The 23,802-nt window shown below is 53.0% G+C and overlaps 1 protein-coding gene across 1 annotated transcript; it reads right to left on the bottom strand.

Moving 5' to 3' along the window:
* Positions 1–15,696: 15,696 nt before the first annotated feature.
* On the bottom strand, positions 15,697–21,610 carry MSX2 (msh homeobox 2). The gene is made up of 2 exons (XM_002710390.5): positions 21,113–21,610; positions 15,697–17,363 (listed from the first exon to the last, which is right to left on the bottom strand). Exons 1-2 carry the CDS (start codon positions 21,492–21,494, stop codon positions 16,939–16,941), a joined length of 807 nt encoding a protein of 268 aa, XP_002710436.2. The 5' UTR covers positions 21,495–21,610; the 3' UTR covers positions 15,697–16,938.
* Positions 21,611–23,802: the final 2,192 nt, after the last annotated feature.

Genomic DNA, 23,802 nt, shown 5'->3' with positions numbered 1-23,802 from the left:
GCAGGGGCCCAAGGACTTGGGCCATCTTCCACTGTTTTCCCAGGCCATAGCAGAGAGCTGGATTGGAAGTGGAGCAGCTGGGTTTCGAACCAGTGTGCATATGGGATGCCGGCACTTCAGGCCAGGATGTTAACCAGCTGTGCCACAGCGCTGGCCCCCACCACTTCCTTTCTAATATAAAAAAGAAATTGTATTGCCATTATGACTCTATTAAGAAATGAGACCTTTAAGAGGTGATTCGATGAGGACCCTGCCCTCATGAGTGGATCCATGCCATTATATCGAGACTGGGTTTCTTTTAAAAGTAGGATAGGCCCAGTCTCCTTTCTCTGCTGTGTGCAAGCTCGCTTGGCCTTCTGCTGGGTTCTGACGCAGTGTGAAGGCCCTCACAGGATCCTAGCACCAGGCTCTTGGACTTCCAGCCTCCAGATCCAGGGGCTGAATCAATCCCTATTGTTTGTAAACGGCCCGGTCTGCGCTATTCTGTTGTAGCAGCAGAATGTGGGCCATGCCAGGCAGCATCTCTGTCTTGCTCGTTGCCCATCCCAGGAGCCCGTCGTTGTGCTGGGCGCTGAGCCAGTGGTCTGTAATATCTGTCGGAGAAATGTGTCTCCTATGAAGGCCAGGGCACCCACATTTCCATGTTTGATTATTTTTTGTTGTTGTTGTCGTTATTGGAAAGGGAAAGAGACACAGGAGACAGACGACAGACAGACACAGCTCCCCTGTGCTGCTTCATTGCCCAAAGACCCACAACAGCCAGGGTTGGGCTGGGGCCAGAGCCAGGAGCCAGAACCACAATCCAGGTCTCCCATGCGAGTGGCAGGAACTCAAGTCCTTTGGCCCTCACTGCTGCCTGCCGGGGTCTACACTGGCAGGAAGCTGGACTCAGGAGCCAGAGTGAGGACTTGAACCCAAGTACTTGGCTGGTTCACTCCTCAGGTGTCTGGAACAGCTCAGGCTGGGCCAGGCTAAATGCCTGATTCCAACATTTTCATTTTACAGATGAGAACCTTGAAGCAGAGAGCTAATATCCTTGCCCAGGGACACCTAGCTGGTTAGTGGTGGGGCTGGGACTCACACCCCAGTGTCTCTAAGGTCCCCCACTTAGCATCTTTGAGTAAGTGCACCCCAGCCTGGTGTAGGAAGGGGAACCAGGGCTTCAAGTCCTGGCATCTCTGTAGCTGCTCTCGGTGGAAAGGCTGGAGAGGGGAGAGAGGGAGAGAACAAGGCACAGTCCACACTTCCAAGGGCCGAACACCATGGCGAGCACTGTTCCAAAAATCAACTCACTGAGTGCTTCCTAAGATCCCAAGAATCGGGGTCTACTACTACACAGCAGACTGAGGCTGAGAACGACACACATGCTGACCACACAGCTCAAACCTTTCATCCTTGCATAAGGCCCTTAACTGCCACGTTAAAGGCTGTTGAAACACAAAACTGTACTGTGGCATTCTGTGGAAGGCGGCGTGGCTTGCGGATCTGAATCCTGGCCTCTGAGGACAGGCAGATGCCGCAGCTATGACAGCAGGCAGTGCACAACGACACGGCGCTCAGTGCTCTCATCCTCCGAGCACTGACTGCCTGAAATCCTACAGCAAATCCCCGAGTTGGCCACAGGCTCCCCCTGAAGCTCTGGGCATGCATCTCCCCCTTTCTTGGGCCTCAGTTTCTCCATTCAGACCATGAGACTTGGCCCAGACAGATGTTCACAAAAGACACTGCCATCTCTGACATCCTTTCGTTCCACGCTGAAATTCTATGATCCCACCCAGGGAGCCGCGGTGTCTCTGCGCCGTCCCCACGTCAAGCGGCCGAGACTCATTTTGAACCCCTCGTCGATGTCTCTTACAAATTATCCAGGGTCATGGATTAGTTGAAATACAAAAGCTTAATTTCCTCTGTTGGAAGCGATGATCAAAAGGAGTGGAGGAAGAGACACAGTTGGCTGGAGAGAGAACGCCAGGCAGGAACCGAGGGGCCAAGCACTCCCTGGACCCCTCGGGGCTGGGAAGTCTTTGGGGCCTGCCATTCGCCACAGCCCTGGGCAGTGCTGAAATGAATCCTAACGTTTGGAGCCCTCAAAGGGAAGGGGGAAGAAAGGGGACAGAGGCCAGGGAGAGGGAATGCTCTGTGCTTTCTCGGTTAAATACATGTTTTCATTGCAGTGTGATGTGTTGAGAGCAATGAATGGCCATGACTTACTTATCTTTTGGATGGATGATTTTAAATGCTGGCTGGGAACGGCTTTCATGGGACCGATCCCCACAGGCTCGGCACGGAGTGGAAGTCTCTGGATGGGGAGTGTTGCTTGTCTTTCATGGGCTGTAGAAGCTCAGGACTCCGAGATTCCTGGTGCAGGCATTCTGTTTCTGTTTGCAACCAGTACCCGCTCACTTCCGCTGTTCACACTGTCCTCAGATACCTTGTCATAGGCAGAGAGGAGAGGGCAAGACAGACGGACACTACAGGGTGAGCATGCAATTCTTCTCACCTGTGTCCCATTTGTGGGGTGGGGGCTGCTATGGTTGGAATGTAGGCGTCCCCTCCAACCTCTTTGTGCAAAGTGAATCTCCAAGGCTGCAGCAGTAAGGCCTCTAGGAGGTGCCATCTGGGGAGTGAACCAGCGGATGGGAAGACCTCTCTCTCTCTGCCTTTGCCTCTCGTAACTCTGCCTTTCAAATAAATAAATAAATCTTTAAAAAAAAAGACATTTACGAATTGAACATACTCACGGGCTGCAGTGTGAAAATCTCATACATGTATACCAGGCATAATAATCCCATCGGATCATCAGTGTTTCCATCTCCTTCAATATTGACTGTTCCCTTGCACTGGGAACCTGTGACTTCCTCTCTTCCAGCTACTTATAAAACACAAGGCAAACTGTTAGGAGGTTTCTTATCCTATTGTAAAAGGAAAGAAATTCGGACACATGTTACAACATGAGTGAACCTTGAACACATTATACTGAGCAAAATAAGCTGGACACAAGAGCACAAATGTTGTAGGTTTCCACTTATAGGAGGCACTGGGAACAGTAAACTCCATGGAGACCAAGGTAGGACCAGGGTGACCAGGAGCTGCAGCAAGGGAGCATGGACAGCTATTTAGTGGATACAGAGTTCACTTTGGCCGAGGAACAAGTCTTGGACACAGATGCGGCTGATGGTTGTGTCAGGAGTGTATTTAGTGTCACTGAATGAATTTTACACTCACAAGCGGTTAGCGAGGCCAGTGTTGTGGCACAGTGGGTTAAGGGGCTGCTTGCAATGCTCCCATATCGAAGTGCCTGTTAACATCTGGCAGTTCCACTTCCAATCCAGCTTCCTGAAGGTGTGCCTGGGAAGGCAGCAGATGCTGACCCCTCTCACCCGTGTAGGAGCATCAGCTGAAGTTCTTGTCTCCTGGTTTTGGCCTGGCCCACACCTGGCTTTTGTAGCCATCTGGGGAGTGAACCAGCTGATTTTAGTACTGTAGTACTCTTCCTGTCTCCCACTTTCTCTCTCTCTCTCTTGTTCTGCCTTTCAAGTAAATCAATAAATATTTATAAGGTGGTGAGAATGTTAAATTTTGTTATGTATTTTTATTACAATAAAAAGGAGGGAAGGAAGGAGGGAGGAAAGAAGGGAAAAAGTGAAAAACAAAAAGAACTAAGATCCATGAGAAAGACCAATAGTTAGGGGCTGGCACTGTGGCACCAGCATCCCATACAGGTACCAGTTCAAGTCCCAGCTGCTCCTCTTCCAATCCATCTCTCAGCTATGGCCTGGGAAAGCAGTGGAAGATGGCCCAAGGACTTGGGCCCCTGCACCCATGTGGAAGTCCTGGAAGAAGCTCCAGGCTTCTGGCTTCAGCTTGACCCAGCTTCAACCATTGTGGTCATTTGGGAGTGAACCAGTGGATGGAAGACATTTCTCTCTGCCTCTCCCTCTTTCTGTAACTTTCTCAAATAAATAAATAAGTCTCTAAAAAAAAAAAAAAGACCAATAGTAAGTAACACTCTTTTGTATACCATTTCCTTCAATTTTAAAATATGGGGTCTTCAAAAAGTTCATGAAAGGGTCCACTGCGTGGCACAGTGGGTTAAGGTGCTGTTCGCATCACTCAGATCCTTTGTGGGTGCCGGTTTGAGTCCCAGCTGCTCCACTTCCGATCCAGCTCCCTGCTAGTGGCCTGGGAAAGCAGAAGAGGATGGCTCATGTACTTATTTATTTATTTGAAAGACAGAATTACAGAGAGAGAGAGAGCAAGAGTGAGAGCGAGAGCAAGAGAGAGACTCTGCCATCTGCTGGTTCACTCTCCAAATGGACACAATAGCCAGGAATGGAACTCCATCCAGATCTCTCATGTGAGTTTCAGGAGCCCAAGCATCTGGGCCATCTTCTACTGCTTTCCCAGGCCGTAGCAGAGAGCTGGATTGGAAGTGGAGCAGCCGGGACTCTAACTGGCACCCACATGGGATGCCAGCCCTGCAGGCGCTGGCTTTACCCGCTATGCCACAATGCTGGCCTCTCACAGCCGTTCTGACCTCCTCTGCTCCTATTGCCTTAAAAAAAAAAAAAAAAAAAGCTGACACCCTCGAGCTCCAATTCTGTGTTTGCAGCAGAAGCTCCGACTCTGCTGAGCCCCGTGTGACCCTCGCTGTCTGTGAGCCGCTTCCTCCTCTACCTGCGGCAATGACGGAGGTGACAGCGCTTCGTAAGCCGTGAAGAGGGGCCTGCATGTCACTCCTCACTCACTGCCCGCAAAACGGGCTAAGGAGCGAAGGTCTGCAAGGATGGCACCACGTGCCTCCTGCCCCTGTAGAGGACGGAGTTCCCGCCTTTCCAATGCCGTTCGTGTCCAGATGAACCCACACCCGGAGCCCTCACACCACAAAGTGCTCTTTGTCCATGTATTTTATGTGAGTCACTGAATTTACGATCATATTTCAGAAGCTAGTAGCAAAGGGCCTGCCGTATATTTCTGAAAACTGATGAAGTCTTAGTAATGTGAGACCCTGCTCTGGCCCTGGGCTTAGAAATCTGGGCTCTGATAAGTGCAGGGGGACTGCCAGACTTTGGGTGAGATTTTCACGATCTTTGTGTGTTTGTCACGTGTGAAATGATCAGGTTTTTTTTCACAATGATGTTGGAAATCAAGATAAATTTCGAAAGCATTCGCTGTACCCCCAGATTGAGGCCCTACAACTCAGTCTCTTCCCCTCAACCCCTGAAGAGACTCAGAGTTGAGTTCAGTTCAGTCTATGAGAATGACACCTTTTATTCTGAAATTACCTCCAATTTAATTTGCCACCTAATTCCTAGAAGGTCCTTTTGCTTTAAAACCCCTACTGCTGGTGTCTAGGAGACAGGGAGTGGTAAATATGTTCTCACTATGCCTCTGAACTTGCATCTGAGGGTGACTGAAGCAAAAGTCCCAAGTCCCATAATACAGAAGAGAAGACTGAGGTCTTAAAGATAATGAATGTGGGGCCAGCGCTGTAGCATAGTGGGTAAAAGCCACCGTCCGCCGTGCCGACATCTCATATGGGCGCTGGTTCGAGTCCCGGCTGCTCCACTTCCAATCCAACTCTCTGCTGTGGCCTGGGAAAGCAGAAGAAGATGGCCCAAGTCCTTGGGCCTTTGCACCCACGTGGGAGACCTGGAAGAAGCACCTGGCCCCTGGCTTCAGATCAGTGCAGCTCTGGCCGTTGCAGCCAATTAGGGAGTGAACCAGCGCATGGAAGACCTCTCTCTCTCTCTCTGTCTCTCTCTCTCTGCCTCTCCTTCTCTCTGTGTGTAACTCTGACTTTCAAGTAAATAAACATATCTTTAAAAAAAAAAAGATAATGAATGGAGCAGGCGCTGTGGTGTGGTGGCTGTTTGGGATGCCTACATTCCATATCAAAATGCCTGGATCAAGTCCCATTTCTGCTTCTAACCCAGCTTCCTGCTAATGCATCCCCTGGGAGGCAGTAGATGATGGCTCAAGTACTTGGGTCCCTGCAGCCCACGTAGGAGACCTACACAGAGCACTGCACTCACGGCATCAGCCCAGCCCAGCCCAGCCCTGGCTGTTGCAGGCTTCTGGGGAGTGAAGCAGCCGATGGAAGTCCTCTCTCTCTGTCACTCTTTCAGGTAAATAAAAAACAAAGTTAAATAAAATAAAAAACACTGGGGCTGGCGTTATGGCATAGCAGGTAAAGCCGCAGCCTGCAGTGCCGGCATCCCATATGGGTACTGGTTCGAGTCCCGGCTGCTCCACTTCCAATCCAGCTCTCTGCTGTGGCCTGGGAAAGCAGGGGAAGATGGCCCAAGTCCTTGGGTCCCTGCACCTGTGTGGGAGACCCTTAAGAAACTCCTGGCTCCTAGCTTCGGCCTGGCTCAGCCATGGCTGTTGCAGCCATTTGGAGAGTAAGCCAATACATGGAAGATCTGTCTTTCTGTCTCTCTCTGTAACGCTGCCTTTCAAATAAATAGATAATTTTTTTAGATAGTAAAATAAAACATGGAATCATTTTATAAAGTGGCCTGTAGCAAATCATCTGCTTTAAAAAGTAAATAAAGAGGATAAATAGAATGTTTCTGCAGAGTCTCCCTTTCCTCCCACATCAGCCGCAGGTCGGGGTCTGAGTCCCCCCGTCAGTGAGTGCATTGATCAAGCACACTGTAAAAGGGGCTCCAGAGGGGATTCTACGTCCTCCCACACGACTTTATAAGTCAGGAGGGCTTCATTTATTGCCCTGTTCTAAGCGTTTTTTGCCTATGAAACATAATGGCAAGTACAACTGGCTCTACACTGTCTGGCTAACCCGCCGGTTGGGGTCATGAAAGTCCCTTTAAAATTCACCTGTGCCTCGTCAGCAGAGGCTTGAGCCCAGTCGAGGATTTTTTTATAACCATCTTGATAGCACTACCTGGCCCATCCCACCAAATAGAAATCATTTTTATTGTCTTCTGAACCGAAGCAACTATAAAAAGTTGGAATGCTCGGCAAACCTACACATTTTCTGAAACTTGAAAACATTGGCCTAACTCAGAGACCCCCACATTTTGTGGGAACAGTTCTGTCATTTGGTAGAAACTTCACTTTCATTTAGTCAATGAACACTTGCTTGCTGAGCACCTACTATGGGCCACGCTTGTTCTGGGCACGCGGGCGACAGTCCAGGATGGGACAGCCCAGACCTGTGCCCTGGTAGGCTTCCTGACTCTCACGCCACTGCTAATGCTTGCCGGGGTTTGCGCATGGCCAAGAGAGGCTGACAGTGCCAGCAGTGGCCGGGTTAGATTGGAACTCAGTAGCTCATGTATCACATTTTGTGCTCTTCAATGGAAGTTCAGAATAAAAGGAAAGGTATAGCCAAGCAGTGCACTTGGGATTGGAGATTTGTCTGCTTCCCAAGCATGCTATTTCTACCATTATGGCATGTGGAAAGATGAAGAAAAATAGCAGCGCTTAATAAAACAACACTTTTGTTCACACCTTTTGAGCTTAAGGAAATAGGATTTGATCATATCAAACACTGTACACATGTATTTTGAATGTGGAGTGGCTGAGGGGATGGCTGGATGATATTAAGGGCCAAAACCCAGCCTCTTCTCCCCCAATCCGGTTGCCATGGGTCCTGTTGCTTTCTTAGTGAGCTGCTAACATCTGATTTGTAGGAGACCTGAATATTTCTGGTTGCTCAGAAATCAAATTTGAGGAGTTAGTGTTGGAGCAGAGTTAAGCCACTGCTTGAGACACTGGCATGCCAGTTCTGATCTCATTCCCTGCAATTCATCTGGGAAGGCAGTAGATGATGGCTCAAGAATTTGGGCACCTGCTACTCACATGTGAGGCCAGGATGGAGTTCTGGGCTCCTATCTTTGGCCTGCACCAGCCCTGGCCATTGCAGCCATTTGAAAAATGAGCAAGTGGATAGAAGAGCTCGCTCTCTCTCTCTCTCTCTCTCTGTCATTTGGCCCATCAAATAAATAAACCTTAAAAAATAAATCAAATTTTGAAAGCCTGAGCTGAGATGAACTGAAAAGAACTAGAAATTAGGCGTCCCTCCATTTGCAATATTTCTGCTCCACACAGCTGCAGGTGACTGCAGAGAAGTGACTTGGACACTCGTGCCTGGTATGATCCTAAAATTACCTTCCACCCAACACTCCCCGGGTTGCCCTTCAACGTCATCAGGCTCCTGATTCAGGATGGCGGCAGAAAATGCCACTAGGTCTCAACTTCTTCCTTTCCATCCATTCAGCGACACAGTGCACCTCTCACCCTGGCTGCTTCTGCCGTAGGTGGCCCAGACCCCAGACGGTGGCTGTGCAGCAGCAGTTCTGACAGCATGCTCCCTTGGAATCCAGCAGCTCAGATCCCAGCTCTGCCGTTCGCGGGCTGTGAGATCACGGGCCAGTGACATAATCCCTCAGGATCCCTGTTCTCTGAACTAGAAAATGGCAGTGACACCTGACTGTCTTGCTATGTGGCCTAAAAGGAAACTATGTAAAGGGATTCATCCACCGCTGGGCACACAGGAAGTGCTTATTTAATTCAGTTATTATTTAACTACATGAACACAAATCATCTTTTCCAGGGTGTAGTGAATTTGAATAATTCTTTTGAAGATTGTTTTTGTTTTTAAAACAGAGTGATAGAAAGAGAGAGAGAGAGAAAGCGAGCACTATGTTCTATCTGGTGTTTTACTCCCCAAATGGTTGCAGCTGCCAAGACCAGGCCAGGCCAAAGCCAGGAGCTTCTTCTGGGTCTCCCACGCAGGTGCAGGGCCCCAAGGACTTGGGCCATCTTCTACTGCTTTCCCAGGCCATAGCAGAAAGCTGGATCGGAAGTGGAGCAACCGGGACTCGAACCAGTGTCCATATGGATGCCGGCACTGCAGGCCTTGGCTCCACCCCACTATGCAGCAACAGCGCCGGCCCTAATTCATTATATTTATCATGTTCTAAAAACCACATGGAGGTGCCGGTGCAGTGACTTAGCAGGTAAAGCCGCGCCCGTGACACCAGCATCCCATATGGCCTTTGGTTCGAATCCTGGCTGCTCCAATTCCGATCCTGCTCTCTGCTGTGGCCTGGGAAAGCAGAAGATGGCCCAAGTGCCTGGGCCCCTGCACCCACGTGGGAGACCTGGAAGAAGCTCCTGGCTCCTGGCGTCCCATCGGCACAGCTCCAGCCCTTGTGACCAATTGGGGAGTGAACCAGCGGATGGAAGACCCGTCTCTTTCTCAGCCTCTCCTCTCTCTGTGTAACTCTGACTTTCAAATAAGTAACTAAACATTAAAAAAGAAAACCACATGGAATCCCCCTTCTAGTCCCAGATGTAGCCAGGGCCGGGAGCAGAAGAGAATCCGGCAGTATTTTTGAGTTCGGCTCGGTTTTCCCCAGCTCCGGGCCCGGAAAACCTGCCGCCTTCCCCTTTAATTGCCGCTTTCCATCTAAGGCCTCATTTCCTCGCACTCGCCTGCTATTTGCAAGGGCAAAACGTCTGCACCCTCTCATCTCAGAGGTCTGAGGCTTCGCAGGCACCCGCGCGAGCCCCGCACGGAGGCGGCGGCCACCTGGCCCCGGCCTGGGCCGGCCCGGGGCGGGGAGGGGGCGGGGCGCTGACGCGCAGGCCCGCCGCCCCGCCCCCTCCCCGCATCCCGGCGGCTTTCCTGGAATTCTGGAGCCCGGGATCGTATTGCCCACACCCCCTCCTGGGATTTCCGACTGTCTCTTTGGCTCCTCTCTGTTCTCCTTGCCGAACAAAGAGCAGGCAGGCCAGCTGGAAGGAGCGTGGCTGCGGTGCGGTGGGGAGGAGAGGCTTCAGCCTTCCCCCACACTGGCCAATCGCGCACCCGTGGCCGCCTCATCCGTCAGCGCCGTCTTTCAGGTGATTTTCTGAGATGGGATTTCGGGAGGCACTTCAGTGACCAGTACACGACTTCTTTACAAAGGCAGGTTTTCCATCATCGGGTATTCTCAGCGCTGGAATTAAAAATAGCCAGTGTTGCCATTAAAATAGCCCCTTTTGTATCTGGCCCGCAACCCAGAAACCTCTTTTCAGGGAACTGTACACTTTCTTGGGTCTACAAAACACAAAAGAGTCCGACAGACCTCTCATGGTGGCGGGCGGGGGGGGGGGAGGGGCAAACCTCGCCCTCTGGGAAGGCCTTGGCACACACAGCTGATGAGCTCACTCTGTGCCCCGTGCTGTGTGACCTCAGGCCAGTCCCCTCCCCTCTCTGAGCACACCTTTGATTTTCTATAAGATGAGGCTAATAATAACACCCCTCCCTGTGCCCGCAGGGCCAAATGGGATTCCGAATCTGAGAGTATTTTTGGACACTGGGATATATTTCATGCACAAATATGTAGGATTAAGAAAGACCATTGAATATAGGAAGTCAAAGACAGACTGCAGATGACACCTCCCTCCCCCAACCCCGTCATCTTTGTTTAAATGTGTAACGATGACCCCCCCCCCCTTCCGGGAATAGCAAACCACACAGAACACAGACAGGATGTGTCGCACAGGCGTTCACAAGTAGCACACCTGAACGGCTTTGCTGTGTCACCTCTCTGGGCAGTTTGCTGGCTAAGGCTTACTTGTGTGTTCTGAGACAACGGTCAATCCCATGGCTCGTGAACTGCAGGGTGGCAGGGAAATCTTCGAATGAAGATGGCTGGAGCCAGGCGGCGTCCTCAGCTTGAACTGGGCCTCGGGCTGTGGTGGCCTCGCCTGGATGTGCGCTTGAGAGTATCTACTTCGCTAAGTTAGCAGGGGGAATAAGTCAGATCCCGCCTGAAAGCTGAATCAGTCAGTACCTGGCCTACGATGCTGCTAGCACACCTGAGTGCCCAGAGCCCCAGGTAACTCTCCGGCCTCTGGGAGGCGCTATTGCCTCGTGGGTCCCGCGGTGAGCTTGGGGACTGGCCAGGTCGCGAGGTCCCGTCCTACCTGGGCTACTGCACGTCCTGGAACGAAGCGGGCTTGGGTCTAACTCCCGAGCAGGTGGCCACCCCGACGGTGGGGAGACTCGCAGGAGCCGAGGGATGCGAGTCGCTGAGCGAGGGGGCTGCAGCTATGTGCTGGGATTTCGGCTCCTCTGGGGAGCGAGGTGTAGGTTTAATGGTGGGGGGCGGGGTGCGGCCGCGGGCGCCTGGCCGGCTGCGGTCTCCCGGGCCGGCGGAGCGGGCCGGGCCTGTGTCAGCGCGCACTTATTGATGGCAGGTATTTGGGGAGTAATTGAGCGCAGCGGCCGGCCCGGGGCGAGAGTGGGCCTCCACGAGCAATTAAATGTGATTAGGCCGAGACCTTCGCGATCCAGCTGGGTGATTGATAACCCGGCCGCATTCCTGCAGGGCCCGCGACATCAAACGGGCGGCCGGCGGCGGGCGGGGCGGAAGGGGCCGCGCGCTGGGACGCTGCCCTGGTCGCCCAGACGTCCACGGTCCCCTGCGGAAATCTGGGGACGCGGCCCCCTTCCTGCGCGAGGGTCGCCCCCGGTGCTCCTTGGCCAGGTGCAGGGGGGAGAGGGGAGGGTGTGATGGTAGGGAGAAGCCCCCACTGCGCGGGACTCGCGGCGTCGGGACCCGCCAGGTCGGCGTGCCAGGCTGGGCTCCCACGATCTGGCCCGCAATCGCAGGAGCAGGGGAAGAAGGAAAAGGAAGACGAAGAAAGAAAGAAAAGGAAAAAAGGGGGGAGACGTAAGAGGGAGCGGTGAGATGAGATTCGAACACGGAGAAAGACCGAGGCACGCGACCACGGAGCCAAGGGACAAGACAGGGCAGGAAGAGGGAGCAAAGAGAAAGTTAAGAAGGGGCTTGAGGGCAGTGAGCAGAGAGGACAGATCAGAAAGACGGGACCAGGCACAGGCAGGAGTGGCAGGAGGGGAAAAAGAAGAGTGGCAGGCGGGAGGTAGGGGACAAAGGATCGCAAAGGGGAGCAGCCAGAGGTGAAGGCATACAGGCAGTGCAGGAGAAATCAGATGAGAAGGAAGCTGGCCGGTGGCCCCCTCTCCCCCAGTGCCATCCCAGGCTCTGCCTCACTGTCAGCAAGGTCCCCGCCCAGGGACACCTGGCGGATCCTGCCTCTGGCCCAACCCCAGCGCCTCGCTGGCCCCTCCACACTGAGTCAAGGGCACCCCCAACCCCAAAGCCCTTGTGAACACCCCAAGCCTGGGCCGCACACCCGTACATCCCGAGCGAGCAGAGGTGCTGGGGTTCCCCAGGCCCTCGCCTCTGGCCCGGGGAGTCTGCGCTGAGCCAGGGAACAGTTTCTGCCAGTGCTGACTCCACAGACAGGATCTAAACAGCATGAAAGAAATCAGAGCGGGGCACGTCGGCAGGAGCCGGACTTCTAAAACCCCCTTCCGCCCCCATAGGCTCCAATATTAAAAAACCCCCTAGGAGTCTCAGACACTGTATTAATTAGTGCAACCACCCATGAAAAGTTGGGTTTGGAGCGGCATTCTTTGCCCTGTGTGCAAAACCAAGTCTAATAAACAATTGTTAAGTTGGCATGTTGCCTCTGGTGAATTACATAGCATTAAAAAAATAATGCTTTTCATATTAGGCACTAATTAAAGGTTGGGACAGCTTTAAAACAAGAGAGGGAGGGGGGAAATCAAAGAAAATATAAAAATGTTCTTTCAAGAGTTATGGGAGGTTAATAAAGTATGTCTGTTAGAGTGAGCCTACTTTGCCCCTAGCTACAGCCAAACTGGAGCCGCCACAATTGGGTCTCAATAAGATAATGATATTCCTTTCTCTGCTATTAAAAGCCTCCCAGTGCAAACTTAAAATGATTTATTTAATTTAGGAAATTATGAGGTGTAACTTCAAAGCCCGAGCCGTTAGTAATGGAAAATACCAGGTTGTTTAAAATTATAATAATAATTGTTTGGAGGACTCGGGACATCAAAGTGTTTTCATCAACAAATGCGCAGGGGTCCGGAGGGGATGGCAGCGGAGTGGGAGGAGATGCCTGGAGTTTGGATTTGATTATTATGAACCTTATCAGGGCGGGATTCGGGATTCCCGCGGCCGGGGTCTCTGCTCCGCTTTGAAGGCAGCTATTTGGGAAAGTTAATTTTACTGCTTTTTATTTAGTTGGTCGGAGGGAGGAGGTGGGAGGGCGGCTGGGGGGTGGGAGAGGGAGTTCAGGGGCCCAGGAACTAACAGCAGGCTTTTCCTACTTGCTGTGACCGTTTTATTGCAACAGGGAGGCCTGCGGCATCCCCCACGCTGGGGGTGCGCTGGGGGTGGGGGCGGCAGGAGGTGTGTTTGGGTCTTTGGGTTTGTTTTTGGTTTTGCTTTTGTTTTGTTTTGTTTTGCTTACATGGAAGGGGCAAACAGGCACAGTCAACCTCACCGACCAGCAGGCCCAGTGATTTCGGGGAGAGAGGGAGACTCTGTGTGTGTGTGTGTGTGTGTGTGTGTGTGTGACGTGGGTTCTTTTATAAATGAGGTTTATGCTTATTTCAAGCCCAGCAGTGGAAAGGGAATGGGGGGTGGGGCAATGGCCTCTCCAATCCGTGGCAAATGAGAGGCTTTTATAGCAAAGAATGGCCGTGGGAGTTTTCCTTCGGTCAGACAAGCTTCTGCTCAAAGGCCGGGATCCTCTTTTCAATCGGGCCAGGCAGAAGTTTCGCCCGCGTCCGCTCTCAGCCAGGCCCCGGTGCCTACCTCCTGCGGCAGGCCGGGGAGGGGGAGGGGCCGCGGGAGCCGGGGTCCCCAGGAGAAGGGATGGGGACTCTGGCGCTTTCCTGCGGGAGCTGACGCCCAGCTCTTCCGCGGATGCTTGGGCCGGGCTGCCCCCACTCGGGGCCTCAGTTCCCCGAGCTGTCACCGACAGCTGTAACACCTGCCCTAGGCGTGTGCCACGGCTAAAGGACAAGACGCGGAAGAAGATGTTTAGCGCCTCCTTCGCATGCGCCCCGGGTCGTGGGACCGGCCCTGCTTTCTCCCTCCTCCTCCCCCGGAGCGCGGCTGTCTTGCGGCTAGGTTTTTGGATGCCAGGGTTGAAGGTGTGCAAAGACGGGTAGGTCCGTGCGCCAGGCTCTCCGCCGGGGTCGGCGGGAATCCGCAGCCCAGGGCCTGCACGCTGGCATCTTCCGCTGTGTTTTCCAGCGGGCGGCGGCGCGGGTCCTGGGTGAGTCAGGGTCCTAAAGGCGCCGCAGGTCGTCCATCTATCTGACTTCTAAAACACCCCGCGTGCCCGACCAAGCCTGAAAGAGGCCCCGACCATGCTTACCACCAGGAACTGGAGGCCCCAGCGGGAGCCCCGCGCACCCCCGGCCTGGTCTCCCACTAGGTCATGCCACCCAACCAGCAGCGGCGACGGGCGGATGTTTGAGCCTCAGTTTCTCTTCGGGATCCCAGGCGAGGAGGGTAGTGCGCAGTCATCTAGTTGGGAGTCCAGTCTGCCCCTGCGCTGCCCGGCTTCTCCGAATCGCCCTGCGGATCGCGACCCCCTCTTCCCCGGGGGCGAGCTGAGCCTGCACCCGGAGCCGGCACCTCCAGATCCCCCGCCCGGACTGAGATCGCCCGGGGCTGCGGGGTCGGAGCGGCGCCGGGGAGGAAGCTCGGTGGACAGGCTAATTAGGGACCCAACTTGGCGGCTGATGACGAAGCTGGGAAGCGCCTGGGCCTAAGGAAAACGCATCCCTTCGGTGAATGTGGCTGGATCCCAGGCTGCAGTTAGGAGTTCGGGCCGGAGAGGCCTGGGCTGGGGCGAGGGGGGGGGGCGGTGGATGGCAGAGGCGCACACTGGGGTCGATTCGGGGATGCTGCACCGGCTCAGTCCGGGGAAGTCGGGTTCCAGCTTCGGGCTGACCCCTCGGTTTGCATCACGCCCGGCACAGGGGACACGTCGCGTGACCCCTGGGAACCCCAGCCCACCGGGACCCACTGTTCCCGGGACCATCTCCCCAGTGAGGGCCTATCCCGACGCCGGCGGGCCCGAGCGCACACCAGGTGCCAGGTCTCCCCACCGCGCAGTTCCCGCGGCGCTGAAGTTTTCCTTCTCCTCTGCCTCCTGTCCCTGGGGTGGCCGGCGCCTCCCAGCCGAAAGCAGAGCTCGGAGAGGTGTTATCAGTGCCACAGAAAGCGGAGTTTCAGCTCTTCTCTATCGCGTCTACCTATTCACCCACTCTGCCTTCTTGGCCATGGCTCCAAACCCCAGCTGCTTCTCCCTGGGAGACGGAGGCTGGGGAGCCTAGAGGAAGAAACCATCCTCTAGGTGTTCTTTCAAGGTCCCTTTCCTGGGGAGTAGACAGGAATGGTGACACACTCTGAGAGTGCCCACCCCACACCCCAATCCCAGGCAGTGTACCCTACCACCTCCGCCCCCTCCAGGGAGACAGCTACAAGCCCCTCATCCTTGGCTCTTTGTTGTTGTCTGGGTAGCTGGGAGATTTCAAGTTCAAGATTTGCCCTTGGTCATCTATAAACTACTGGACTCCGGGCAGATCGCTCTGCGGCAGCCCTGCCATTTTCACCTCACTGTCCTTCGAAACACGAATAGCAAGTGCACCTCTCTTCAGGAATCCCAATTTTCAAGATTCCCACCCCTTCCCCCCTGCCACAGGCTTCATTTGGCCACAACTCTTCATGGGTTCACATTAAAAGAATAATTAAACGTACCAGCCCCCTCCTCTTTTGAGCTAAACCCGGAGAGTGTCTCTTAAAATAATTGTGAGTTTGGACAAACTTTATGGCATAAAACGTTTAATTTAATTCAGAATAAGAGATAAGAAATAACTCTTCAATAAAATATATAAAATTGTACAAGGTACCCTTTCAAAGGGATAAAATGTATACTGGCGGGAGAGGTGATAGGGGCAGGGAGGTGACATACCGGGGAGCTAAGTGGGTTGTCTGACAACACCATCTTTAGCAAGTCAAAACATGGCTTTACCTTCCACCCCCAACGTGTTAAAAAGTGTATAAACGTTTCTAATAAGGTCAGCACATACAATAGGTACACACAGAGAAAGCATGATTTTCTTTCTGGATCTATTCAAGAATATTTAGTATGTAGGTCACGGTTACAAGATATTCATCTTTTTAAGCAAAAAGTACTACACTCTCTCCCTCCCCCCTAAAAAAAAAATCACTGTTTGCAATGTGTGAGGATTGCAGTACCTAGCATCTCTGCGTGCTTTAACTTCTGACTCCAATCATCTGAAAGGCAGTTAAGCAACAGTCGCCCGGGGAGGAATTAAGGAGGATTCCCATTTTCTACCCGCCCCGAGGCATTCTCAGGATGCTGCTCACCTCGGCTACTGATCTTAAAAAACAACAAAACAAGTCAAACTTCAACAACGTGAAGAGAGAAAAACAACTAGGGCCGAATACCTAATGAGTGGTGTGCATGTACAACGCAAACGTGGGATATGCCCCCTATCTACTTCCTACGCGCATTGTGTCTATGGCTAGTGTTTGTTTTCCATAAGCAACAGTCAATGACCCTATCAAAAATGCCATATTTTAGCCAATTTCCCAAATCATCAGTCTCCCCCCTTTGAGAAAAATGCCACAGACTTACGCAGTCTCTTTTAAGACGATGAACTATAGAGGAAAAGTATAGATAGATATATATATGCATATAAATTTTGCCTTTCAAAATAATTTGAATTTTTTTACGTCTGTTGTATAAAAGTGTTTTATATTTCATTTTATATAGATGTATACACTTATATATAAAAACAGCCAGCCAATCTTTGTAAAGGGAGTCGGGGGCGTCAGGAAGATGACACCAAGCGAACAGGACCTGATTGGTGTCTCAGCCAGAGAATGAATTCCAGCTATGTGGGGTGGGCCCCGGCCCCTCGGGGTGGGGCACGAGGCTCTCAGATCGGGAGCTGCTGGGTGGTGGCGGCGGCCTTGCTGGAGACGGAGAGGGAGCCCTAGGCGCCAACAGCCAGCCTGGAGTCTGTGGCTGAGCGCCTCCTTAGGACAAGTGGTACATGCCGTATCCCACTGGCGTGGCGTAGAGTCCGACGGGCGGGATGGGGAGCACAGCTCTATGGAACGGGTAGGAGGCTCCGTAAAGGGACGTGGCTTGCAGGGGCGAGTTGATGGGGAAGGGGAGGCTGAAGCCCGAGGGCAGCATGGGTTTCGCGGCCATTTTCAGCTTTTCCAGTTCTGCCTCCTGCAGTCTTTTTGCCTTGGCCCTTCGGTTCTGGAACCAGATTTTGACCTGGGTCTCTGTGAGGCTCAGCGAGCTGGAGAACTCGGCGCGCTCGGCGATGGAGAGGTACTGTTTCTGACGGAACTTGCGCTCCAGAGCCAGGAGCTGGGAGGTGGTGAAGGGAGTGCGTGGCTTCCGATTGGTCTTGTGCTTCCTCAGGGTGCAGGTGGTAGGGCTCATGTGTCCTAGAGAACAGAGGCAAGTGCATTAGCCAAGGGTTGGTGCCTGCGCAGGCGTCCCCTCTTAACTCCAAGCACTTAGCCTAACACACACACATAAACACACACACACACACACACACACACACACCTGGACTTGTGTTTCCATCTTTCAGTAACATGGTTATCTTTGTCAAAACCACGTCTTGGGGGTGGGATGGAGAGGGACCATGTTTAAATGGACTTGTTGCACGATTAGAGTCTTTTTAAAAAAAGTTGGAGAGTTGAACGGCGTCATGGAACTTCCTCTGTGCACGACACACATTGTAAGAGAGCATAGGAGTGGAACATATGTGAACAGACGCCTCCTAAGCTGACAAATCAAACTATCTCTTCTGCACTGAATTTCTACGTTTAAAATGGGAGAATGGGGGCACAGTTACCCCCACCTTCTCTGGACCCTGAGCTAATCACAAAAGAGAAAGAAAATGCAAAGGGTCCTAGAAACTGGGCTAGCTGCTCCCTGTGGGCTGGGCAGTGCACTGGCCAAAGTTCAGCTGCGCAAACAGGTCTGCAGCAAATTAATAGCATCTTTGCATTTCTGGACAGCCCCACGCAATAAACAACCACGCAGCTGTCATTCCATGCAGTCTACAGATTATAAAAGCCGAACATCATTTTACAGAGCTGGATGTGGGGTAAGTTTCTTGGCTGGGTGCTTCTGTAATATAAACTTTACTAAGAGGAGGGAGAACTTAGCTCGCCCATAAATGTACATGTCAGGGGAAATCAGGCTGCCTGAGAATTGAGAGCATATGAAGACATCTCGGTCATGCCCTCTATGAGTTAGGGCAAATGTGTAAATGATTAGTTTGTCACCAACATTTAGAAGTGGGGGAATTACAAGCGAAATAAAGGTGTGCCAAGAGCGGGCAGGCTCCGCTGTTGTAGGACCGGGGCATCCTTGTGATCCTGCAGCACCAAGAACTTTGCACTTGTTTTCCTCAAGGGCAGGGGGAGGAGTGTGGAGCCATGGGGCTGGAACGCTAAACAATTAATGTCCTGCACTTGGCTTTTATGAGCTATGCTAATTTCCCAAATGTAGCCACAGTAGTAATTCCTCCGGTGTACTCCTGGGAGAATGTCGCATTTCTTGTTCAGTAACTTCGGTGGCCCAAGAAAGAGTTTACAGTTCATCCTTGAGGGTGACACAGCACAAGTCCCAACCCAGCCTCCTCTTCCAACAAGAAACAGATCTGTCCTGGTGTCACATTGTTAACCATCACCGTACTGATTTAAAGAAAGAAAAAGAGTTCTGTAATCAAAGGAATAGAAATGTGGGTGAGCAGAAAAGTCTAGACTTTTGCATGTGCTAACTCCCAAAAAAGCTAGAGCAGAGGGAAGCCTACCTCTTCATTTACAAATGAACTAACAGAACTGGGCCTTCGGGGCAAAATTCTCCCCCTCCCTAGTCCTGGCTTCGAAGTTCTCCGGTGGCCAAGCCTCCTAGCTCAGCCACCCAACTCAGGGCACACACTAGCCCCCGGCGCCACGTAAGGGTTCTGAAGCATCTAGGAGCCTGCGGAAGGTAACTCCAGCTGCTCCATGGGGCCGCACTGGAATTATGAAAGCCAGGCGGCGAGGGGTCCCCATATGTGTATCAAAGCAACAGAGCAAGGCTTCCTCTCAGTGTGCCACTCCCCACCCCCTCCCTCCACCCCATTTTAAACCAGCCAGAGGAAGGATGCGATTATACAAGGCAAAACAGCATTTATCCTACTTCCTCCGAATAACAAAACCAGGTCTGGGCAGCTGGCTCCTTCCTGCCCCAGGCCCTCCCGGGGGCCCAGGGCTTCAACCCTGGGGAACCCGCTGCCACCTCCAAGCTCCTCGCACTGACCACTTTTCATGGGTGTTAAATGAAACCTTCCTCAGGATCTCTCCAGGTCTTGTCGGGTAAAAGTTCCAGGCAGGGCCCAAGGTTGCCTTACGGAGAACCCCAGGGGCTCTGGAAAAATCTGCTGAGGAATCCCCCCCCCCCAGACCCTTGAGGCCTGAGCATGCCAGCATACCAGACCTACGCATTCTACTCCATGCAAGGCCCGAATCGCTGATGCACCCGCCGGCCATGGGCCCCAGCTTACGAACATACAAGTGCTCGCATGTGTTAAACAAGTGAAGTGTCTTAAAAGAGCTTGGTTTCACTGTCGCTAAAGTGGAGGAATAATACCGATGGCTCGGCAGGGTTGTGAGTGCTAATTTTTATTTCAGTGGTCCCAGTCCTGTCTGCTCCCGGGTAGGTGATCTTCTAAAAGTTCCCAGACTAAGGATGGCTGCCGCCGCCCTCTGGACCTAGCAAGGGGCTGGCTGGCTGCTGCTACACAGAGATCAGATAAGATCACATGGTGAAAAGTGCTGTAAAGCACTGTGCAAACCAGAGTTTAAATTCTTTGAGTCCTTAATCTCTGCGCCCTTTGAGTCTTTCAGAGTTTCTAACAGGGTGGAGAGAGACCGCCAGAGGGGACAGCCACTGACGCCTGGGTATATGGCCTTGTTTTGTTCACCCGACACTGTGTATCTGAAGTCTCCAGGGTTGAAAGATGGAAACACAGAAGTTTTTTTTTTTTTTCTTCCTCTCCCCAAGCTTTGGAGAAAGTCCCTCCATGGGCCTCCTTCCTTCTCACCTTTCCTAAAGGGTGGGCCCAGAGGAGGTGGAAAGACAGGGGGTAGAAATCAAAATACTGCAGGCAACGATTCCTTCAAATTGCAAAAGAATTCAAGGCCCCAAAATGCAAGTTAAAGTAGAAGGGGGAAAAAAATCAACCCAGCCTCAGCAGCAGGAAGCTGGAGGCAGGTGTGCAGACCACAGGCTGGTCCCCACTGGGGAAGAGGGGATCCGAGGGGTCCAGGGCACGAAACACAAGCAGAGGGAGCTCAGACACCTGGTCCCCAGTGCCCAATCCAGCGGTCGTTGCTGAATCGGGCAAGCAAATTCAATCCTCCGAAAAGCCTGGCACCCACGACTGACCAAGGGGGTAGCCACAGGTCCCGGGGTTCTGGCGAGGATCCGGGTCTGGGGCGCTAATGCCCATCACTTCGTAAACTAATTACTGCTGTGAGCTCCGCGGAGCCAGAGCGCTTCTGGCTCCAGCCCGCTCCGGGCGAAGCTCAAACGTCGCAGCCAGCCTTTCGGGCAAGACGGGGGCAAGTCTCTGCCCACCATCCTTTCCTGGGAGAGGGCTTCGACATCCGCGGTTCCCACGAAAGAGAGTCATGGTTTCTCAATGTCTGGTAGGACTCCAGTTGGCGCATCTTTAAAATGGGGGTGCACCTGGCAGGGTGGAGCTTTGAAAGGAGACAGGGCACCCGCCTCGTTGCTGATACACATTCGAGCGCTCTTGAGCCGTGGGGTACTCTCCACTCCCAGGACAGAGACCCTGGGAGTCAAGACCCAGGGGAGCAAGGCCGAGGGCTGCGAACCACCGCGCAGAACTCCGCAAAGCCAGCGGGCGGTTCGCTCTAGTCCGGAGCCGCGGGTGCGCGCTGGTGCTGGACGCTTTGTGCAGTTAGAGGGATCCGGGGAGCGTTCGGTGCGGATATTTCCCCAGAGGGTGCCTGGGACGCGCACGGAAACCTAGGGGTCCGGAACTCCTCGCTTCGCTTACGGCGCAAGCGGAGGCGCCTCGGCACCCCCGGCCTCAGACGCCTGCCCGAAAGCTCCCTCCAGCTCCCCACGCACCCGCCGACCCCTCGCCCCGACCCCGGCGCGCACTCACTGGGTGGCGGCGAGTATCGGCCGGGCTCCTGCATCCACGCCGCGCCGTCCTCTGAGTTCTCCGACTTGACCGAGGCGGTCTCGAAGGGCTTGACCAGAGGCCCGGGGCTGTGCGCTTCCCGGGCGCCGTGTCCCGGCAGCAGCAGCGGCGGCCGCAGGGTGGCCCCGACCGAGGCGCTGTCGGCCGGCAGGGGCGACGCCTCCTTGGGCGGCTTCTTGTCCGACATGAGCGCCTCCACGCTGAAGGGCAGGCTGGAGACCTTGACGCGGCGCTCCTCGGCGGCTCCCTCGGCGCCCCCAGGCCCCGGGCCCGGCCCGGCCACTACGGCCGGGCCCTCCTCATCGGACGAAAACAGATCATTGCCTTTGGACGGAGAAGCCATAACTTCTCTGTCCTGCGGAGCTCCCGGCGCGCGACTCTGCTGGCAACCCCGGCAGCCGCGACTCCAACTTTTTTTGGGGGGGAGCCGGGAGGGGCGCGCCGGGAGCCGAGCCTTTCCTCCAAGGGGAAGTGGGAGACTCGGCGCGGCCAATGGGCGCCGGCCCTGACGCTGACGCCACGGGCGCTCGTCTCCGATTGGCTCTGGCGCAGGAGGCTGGGGCCTCTTTTTTTTTTTTTTTCCTGTTTGAAATAAATTAGGAGTTAATTACAGGAGCAGTCAGCAGAGCTGTTATTAGGCGATCCCTCAAGGGTTATAATCACGCCAAAACTGAAAAGTCCAAGGCGTAATTAAGGCCGATTATTTAAAGAGGAAGTTCGCCGAGTCTCATTTCTTCTCTCTTTGACCCCTCTTTAAAGGGTACCCCGCGCCCATCCCACGCCCCCCGCCGCCGCCGCCGCCGCCAGAGTGTGTTTCAAATCCGGAGCCGGCGTTGCAGGAACTTTGAGGGAAGCGCCTACTGTGCGCCCCAACTTCACAACTGCAGAGGTCAGCCCTGAACATCCCTTGGCATAAAACAGGCCCGGCTCTCCGAAGGGCGCCTCGCGTTTAGCAAGTGCTCGCCGCGGCCGCTCTCGGCAAAACTCGTTCCTCTAAGAACAGCAGAGCCAGGGAGGGAGCTGCTGGGGTGGTCGGCGGCTGCCCGCTCCCAGGCGGAGCGGACTGGAGAATTCAAGCCAGTCGCCCCCATCTCTAACGCCCCCATCCCGAGGACAGAACCAGGGCGGTTCCAAAAAAAAAAAAAAAATCTTGGAAAAAGTGCTTTCTGGTCCCCCGACCTCCTGATCCGACTTCTTGGACCAGACCGAGAACAACTGTGGGTCCCTGCGTGTGTTTGTCTTGCGCGTTTGGGTGCCAGTGTTTGCTTGGATGGGGAGGGCGGAAAAGGTGACGACTTTATTTAGTGTCTCCCTCCCGCTTCCAAGTCTCAGAAACACAGGGTCCCAAGTTTGCACAACCCCGGCCTTCGCATATCCTTTTGGGAAGTACATTTTTATTCATTGCACCTGTGTGTGTATGTGTGCGCGCGCGTGTGTAAGCACAGATATTCCTGCCCCACCCCAAATTATAGCTTAAGTAATCACGTCCCAAAGCCTCCTTGATCAGACTGTCTCCATCCTGGGAAGCAGAAAGAGAACTCTGAGAGCACACGGATCCTCTGCAGCTCCCCAGGCCGCCCGCGAAGAAGACAATTTACCTGAAATGGCTCTTTCTAGGTTACAGCTGTGTCTGAAGGACCAGTTTGCCATGGACAAGGTGCACAGGAAGTCACTCGCCTCAGCACCTGGCCGCCACAGAGGCTTGCTAAGTAGTCCTCCAGCGCCAGGCGGAAGGGACAATGTTTTTACATTATCTGAATGACCACTGGGGCCATCTTCCAGTTCAAGAGTCTCAGAAACTTGACCCCTGGACCTACGGATCCTTCCACTCTTCCCAGGACACCTCTCTGATGTCCTGTCCCAAACCTTTGCCTGGACTGACACTTGGCTGGCCTGGAAGAAGGGATCTGCGTCTTACAGTATATATATAAAAAAAGTTTTCACTGGCCAGTTAATTCATTTTGATTAGAGTGTCCTGGAAAAGTCAAGAAATTTTAAACACAGCCTTTGAAAACCTCTGGATCTCTGCACCACAAGCAACATGCACATTCTTTTCTCTCTCTCTTCAACAAACTGAAACCTAGAGAAAGTTAAAAAAAGAAAAATAACTATGAAAGCTATCTAGAGATGTATGTATTTTCCCCTTGAGTCATAGTTGATGACAGTGGGCTTGATAGTCATCTCAAATACAGTACAGGTAAATCCAGATTAAGTTCTCTGCCTTCTAGATGTTTAAGGCAAGGGGTAGGTTATATATTTTGGAAGCAAATCTGAAATTCGTTTAGCCCTTAGCTGCCAAAGTGTACAAAAGGGTTCAACTTTCGGTTAGTCAGGACGCAGCCAATGTTTTATGATTGATCCTGAAAACTCATTGTTAATATTTGTCGGCTTTGGGTTCGAAGACTCATTCCTGGGATATTAGAATAATAATAATTTTAAAAAGTCACTGGAACTCTTTTAACAAACTCTGGAGTCCTGATGTCCGGGAAGAAAGAAAATTCGGAAGCCAGAAATAGGAAAATGGTAGAGATTTTAAAAAAAATAATAACAGCTAGTGTTGAAAACCAGAGTGCCAGGTTCTGCCTACGAGGAGATGCCCAGGGTGACAGCCAACCTGTTGGCCATGCCCTCTACCCTCGCTCTCGCTCTCC

Source organism: Oryctolagus cuniculus, chromosome 6 (assembly GCF_964237555.1).
Source record: "Oryctolagus cuniculus chromosome 6, mOryCun1.1, whole genome shotgun sequence".
In the NCBI taxonomy this organism is placed as follows: domain Eukaryota; kingdom Metazoa; phylum Chordata; class Mammalia; order Lagomorpha; family Leporidae; genus Oryctolagus; species Oryctolagus cuniculus.
The sequence above is the reverse complement of the archived record's forward strand: the minus strand, read 5'-3'. Positions and strand labels throughout refer to the sequence as shown.

Bases quoted from the DNA above. Each gene is read 5' to 3' on its own strand.
- MSX2 (XM_002710390.5), bottom strand. From the start codon at position 21,494: ATGGCTTCTCCGTCCAAAGGCAATGATCTGTTTTCGTCCGATGAGGAG. The intron at 17,364-21,112 runs GTGAGTGCGCGC...TCTGTTCTCTAG, and splicing joins CCGATACTCGCCGCCACCCA to GACACATGAGCCCTACCACC.